The sequence below is a fragment of the Aspergillus affinis genome (assembly GCF_023601865.1).
Source record: "Aspergillus affinis strain CMG 70 chromosome Unknown NODE_255_length_16312_cov_100_785648, whole genome shotgun sequence".
In the NCBI taxonomy this organism is placed as follows: domain Eukaryota; kingdom Fungi; phylum Ascomycota; class Eurotiomycetes; order Eurotiales; family Aspergillaceae; genus Aspergillus; species Aspergillus affinis.
Genome location: NW_026516036.1, coordinates 1 through 5,804, shown reverse-complemented (window position 1 = coordinate 5,804; position 5,804 = coordinate 1). Strand labels below are relative to the sequence as shown.

Here is a 5,804-nt window from a genome sequence, read left to right as displayed (position 1 = left end):
TTCGATCCGGGATTGCGGCCTGCTTCCCCCTGTTCTCGAGACATTTGTTCAACAACATGGGGATCCAATGGGCTGGGACCCTTTTGGGAACAATTGCGTTGCCTATGGTCCCTATCCCTCTTTTATTCAGGGAATATGGGGCGTATCTGCGACAAAAGTCCAGTGATTTATATTCCAGCCCTTCTTAGATCGCTCCCATCATACATGGAGAAACCAATTACTTGGCACCCTATTCACACAGTAAGCAATTTATTGCATCCGAAGAAGATTTTGGATGGGATAATGTGACGATGTGTACATGCTATGATGGAAGTAGGATTACAAGGCCCGAGAGTACGTTCTCATGATCGACCCCTGATAATTCACGTTCGTTTACGGATAACAGTGCCTGAAATAGTGGACTAGAGCTTGAGGTTCTAAGATAAACATACATGGTTACTACGCGAAAAGCGATTCCGGTGCCACTGTAACCAAAGTAGAGAGGGCTGCCGGCGGAGAGGGGATGGAAACAGGAAGCCTACTATGTCAGATAGGATTACTTGCGGCCACTCAGCTAGGTGTGCCGCTGCAGGCCCACAGCTTGCTGAGACATGGATAGCATCACCGGTCTGCTAGCCATATAGTATAGCATATTTCCATGCGGAATCTTGTTGCTGGTCTTCTGAAAACTTTTCGTCGTCTTTGTCTATCTAAAAACACATTGGAGGCCCAATTTGAATGTTGAAATTCTATCAATCCATGAAGCCACCCATGAAACTGTCAAAATTGTCATTTTCTGGCAGGTCGTTTAAGATTTTCAAGAATCTAGTTGGGCCAAGTTCTTCCTCGTCCCCCCGAGATGACATATTCTGAAACGCACGTAATGACTCTTCATCAATCACCAAACAAACTCTTAGCCTCGCGCCGTGGCTCCCATAGTCCTGCTCAGCAATCCAGCTCTGGTAATGACTTCGGATCAGTTTCTTAGAAGCTCCCTCAAAACTAGTTGCGTCATCAATGATGACCGGGTCGTATTGCGCCCAAATATCCGCAAATGGTGTGGAACTTTTGTTCGGTGGGAATTTGGCCAGTTTTGAGGCGCATTCGGAATAGAGACCAAGTTCCTTGACTTACGAGTCATAAACAAACTAGTCCTTTACTAGGCTCCTTTGCAGACCGTCACACTTTCGGTACTATTAAACTGACGCTAAACGGTAACGTAAACAGAAATAAACGAGTCTACTACGTAAAACGTTAAATTAAATAAAATATGTTACGTTAAGGGAATATAATTAATATAGAGAGAGCAAACATTGTCTAATTGTAATAATACAAGAAAAAGTTAAAAAGAAAGAGAGAAAAATAAGATTGTATCAAAAATTTGCCTTTCCAGTTAACGAAAATTTGGTAGCCTCGTGATTTTATTCTGTTTGCATTTATTTGCTTAGATAGTTTATGTTAGCGTCCTAATATTAGATTACGTAATATTTCGTTTTATCACTTGTGCTGCGTTCCTGTTTAGAAGTACCCTGCGTCAACACTTAAAGGTATTTGTAAGAATTAGTTATTATTGATTAATTCTGTCAGATTATATATCTTTAGATGTGATTTTTTAACTATAAGATTTTACATTATTATTTAGAACGGTAGATACACTCTCTTTCATAATATATTATATCTGTATCTAATATATCGTCATTACAGTTAATAGAATCCGGTATAGTTTTTTCGCAAGATTCGAATCATTGTTATGCTGAGTGTCTAGTTAGTTAATGAGTTAGTTAACTAGTGACATATTCTTATATAAGCTATAGCGAGAGAAACGTACCTTCAAGATACCGATTATCGCATTCTCAATCTATTTACCCAAATTAATTGCTGTAAGCTATATTTGACATCTTCAAGGCCGATATCGTTGTCTTCCAGAAAACCAAGATCTAACCTAAAGATCCACAAGATAATATAGTTTTAATACCTGGATAAAACTGCTACTTCAGTTTTTTACGTATTAAAAAAAGTTTGCCCTTCGTCTCGCCCGTTCGCCAAATGATCAAATCTAACTAATTAGAATAAGTTATTCCAGTATAGTTATTTACATTCGCAATATAACCTGTACTCCTATCTGCGCTAAAAAAAGTTTTATTAGTATATTTGTCTGCCTAATTTGTTAACTCCGTTCTAAGACTTTCTTGAGAATCAGTAAATCAGCGGATACCCAATTATAAAGTAATTTTTTTAGCTCGAACTAAATACTACTATGCTAGACTTAGAAAGTTACTATATTATTTTAAAATTTTTAGCTTTTATCTTTATCGGAACTTATTGTTCAGCTAATTAGGATAATATTTGTAACTTTTTCTGATATAACTTTCTGGATCTGTTCAATGTGCGCATCCGGAATCTAGTAACGATAGGCAAGTGCATTTTCGTTACGAACAATATCAATATTTTTAAAGAAGAGATTGACGCGGCGCATATAACTGAAACTATTCAGAAAGGTACAATTACTGATAATAAATTTGTATTTATATCTGCGTATTAGCTGTTTAATCAGCTGCTAACCAGCAGAAAGGTAGTCAGTCCTTGTAATGATAACTAAAAGTTATTCATTCTGTACGATATCTGTTACTCGTTTTACTCTAATTAACAGGGCATGTACATATGCTAAGAGCAGCAGATCAATACGCAGTCAAAAAATTATAAATTAAAGATCGATTACGTTCTGTTCAGTCTAGACATACAGGAGTAATTCTGCAATTCAAATATCTAAGAAAAGCTGATAGTAGATTCTCATCTAACATTAGCCTTCAATCTGATTAACAATGGTAACTAAGGATCTAATTATTGTCTAGTCTACGTTATTTTTAAAGATTCTGTCTCTTACGAAAGCACTGATATTAATCTCTACAACTTTATGAATCTTTTAGGCGTATTCTATTACGGAAAACGTTAGAGCGAATATATTATTAAACTTTTTCTTTCTTTCTTTAAGTAACTGATCCTAAAATTCAGCAAATAATAAAGTATCAAGAATGTATTCACATAAAAATCTAATGCGGCCCTAAAATCTATTACGCTATCAATATTAGCTGTATTTACTAAATTTTCTAATAATACTTTTACAATCTTAATACCTGACTAGCTTTAAGAGATATTAAAAGATACTGTTTATAAACGTACTGACAGATCTGATCTCTTTCTACCTGTCAAACGTACTAAGTCTATTTTCCTGTTTATACTTGCATTATTTATTACAGACTAAAATACCCTTAAAGGCTTCTTTAAACCGAAACTAGATCCCTCTGATTTAACTAAGTTTAAGCTTATATTTAATTTATCTTATCTCTCTTCACTCAAATCCCCTTAAGCATCTAAAATCTATTTTCTCTTTCAATTACAATTATAATTATAATTGTCATTTTAACTATTATCCTAAGATACTTACTATAATCAATAGTAGTCGGTCACTAAGTCTAAAAAATCAAAATTCTCAAAAAAATTATTAGTTCAGCTATAGTTTTCCTGCACCTGCTGGAGTAAGATATCGAAGGCCTCATAATCAAACTCAAATAGCTATTTTAGCATAAGTATATCGATACTGGCGAGACTGTCGTCCGCAGGCATAGATATAGTTATAGTTATCTCTATTTCGGTATATATCCCAGGAGTTAAAGTATCTAACGTTTCATTAGTTAACATAAGAGACTTAAGGGATTTAACAAATAGATTGTTCTTCCTGTATTAATGTGACAAGGTTCAGCATTTTCTTTCGGAGAGATTGCAAGAGAAACAATAGTAATCCGGGTATTCTTTAGTATACTTTCGCTTTAGGTTTTCGGTATACTGATAGAATTATATCTTTATTTTCTCATCTTCGGCTTTCCACTGTTTGCCTAAAATTACAGCTAATATCATTAATGCTAATTATTCAAGATAGAAAGATAGAGTCTCTACTTTAACATTACATACTTGCCGCGGGTGTGACGGTCTACAAAGGAGCTTAGTAAAAGACAAGTTTGTTTATGACTCGTAGTCAAGGAATTTTCCCATGGGAAAGAAAGGCTATCTAGGAGAGAGATGTGACGGTCTACAAAGGAGCTTAGTAAAAGACAAGTTTGTTTATGACTCGTAGTCAAAGAATTTTCCCATAGGGAGGAAAAGGCTATCTAGGAGAGAGAATCCAGGGACTCTATATACTGCCTGGAGCTTGCCTCAGGCAGGAATGCCTGCAGGATCCCTAGGAATGTTCCTGGATGCCTGCCGCAGAGGATCCCTTGATCCTCCGGAACGTTCTCCCGTACAGGAAAGCCCCCTGGCTTCAGGAGGTAACAGCGGGCTCGTGTATATAGCACGATTATAGTTATCCGGTATGATAACGATCTTTATTATAACACAGTCTACAGGATTATGCAAGCAATATATAGCAATTGGATTTCTTTTTTCTTATTTTCTCTTCTGCATTTTTTAGTACAAATGGTTTCTCACTTTAATCCTTTCAATTTCCGTATTATTCTTGTTCTCTATTCTTTCGGTATACACATTTGCCCCTGTCTTATCCTATCTGTTTTCCCTAAACTAGCATAATATTCTTATCTGATTGACTCGTGTCCCTCGAGACGACATTTTGATCTCAAGGGTTCATCTGGTAATAATAATAAACCTTTAAATATTAGTATTAAACTAACATTTCTTGTTATACTCTTACTTTTCGGGCTTATTTTCTGATTTCTATCTAGGTTTAATTGTTTCATTATTTTTTTGGGTTTTCTGCCTGTTTTCTTGTTCTTGTTTTCGCTTTTAGCGCGATAAGTGTTAACTTATTTCTAAAATATTGTTCTATTCTTTATTACAGTTGAGCAAAGATATCGTTACAATATTATTTTTTCTGTACAAACTGTTTAGAACGATATCGTTTGAGTTCAGAAATCAGTATAAACAATAAAACGATCTATCTGAAATAGCAATTTTGTTAAGCGAAGACTGAAACTTAATCTAGGGAGAATTTTTTTTTACTGTTCTGTTCTTTTGTTAAGGTCTTTCAGAAATTAAGACTTCTGGTTTTTCTTTGTCTGGGGAGGCAATTTTCTTTACAGAAGTTTATCTCTATCTGGGAAGGAATTCGACTGGAAAGTTTAAAAGAAAGAATTTATTTCAGAGTGCTATTTATTGTGTTACTGTTTTCTGTTTTCTACTTTCTGTCCTTTGTGACAACCTTAGGAATGAAGAACTGACTCTTATTACAGGTTATTTACGAGGACACTAGGTTGAAGTCAATCAATCAATCAATCAATATTCTATTAACCTGGTGGAGCCTATCTATTGAAACGACGGGCTATGCAGGCGCTTCGCCGAATGAAGCAGAATCTCGAGCCCTTACGCCATATAAACCTACAAATGAAGTAGATAAATCATAAAACAACGCAACTAAACTGCCTACCACTCGCCTGCCGTAGCCCACTACGTCTCCTGACGCTGTCTCTCCTTCCGCCTCGTTCTATATAGGTGGTTCATGAGTGGTATGCGTCACTAGTAGCGGTCTGACCCAGGCCGCCCCTTAAAGTTCCATGTAACCATCGTCTTCCTCGCGTAGTTCGAGTCCTTCTAGCAGGTTGGTAATTTCTGGAGCCTCCTCGTCGTCCTCCTCGTCCAGTCGAGCGAATCGGAATTGTTGAAGGAGGCCTGTTTGTTGTATAAATTCGGTAACGTAGCGGATCGCCTGCGGGTGTACTATAACTGCGTCGTAATCCTGTATCCCCTCGTCCGTCCGGGAAGCACAATTAGCGTATTTTACTAGCGTATACATGGCAACGCGTCCTAATTGGCTA

General features: G+C 36.5%; 1 protein-coding gene across 1 annotated transcript; it reads right to left on the bottom strand.

Annotated features, from left to right (window-relative positions):
• Positions 1–5,533: 5,533 nt before the first annotated feature.
• Positions 5,534–5,804, bottom strand: KD926_005171 (uncharacterized protein; the record flags this gene model as incomplete). Its single annotated transcript, XM_053095479.1, has 1 exon — positions 5,534–5,695. A coding segment is annotated over one exon (162 nt), but the record flags the coding sequence as incomplete, so codon positions are not given.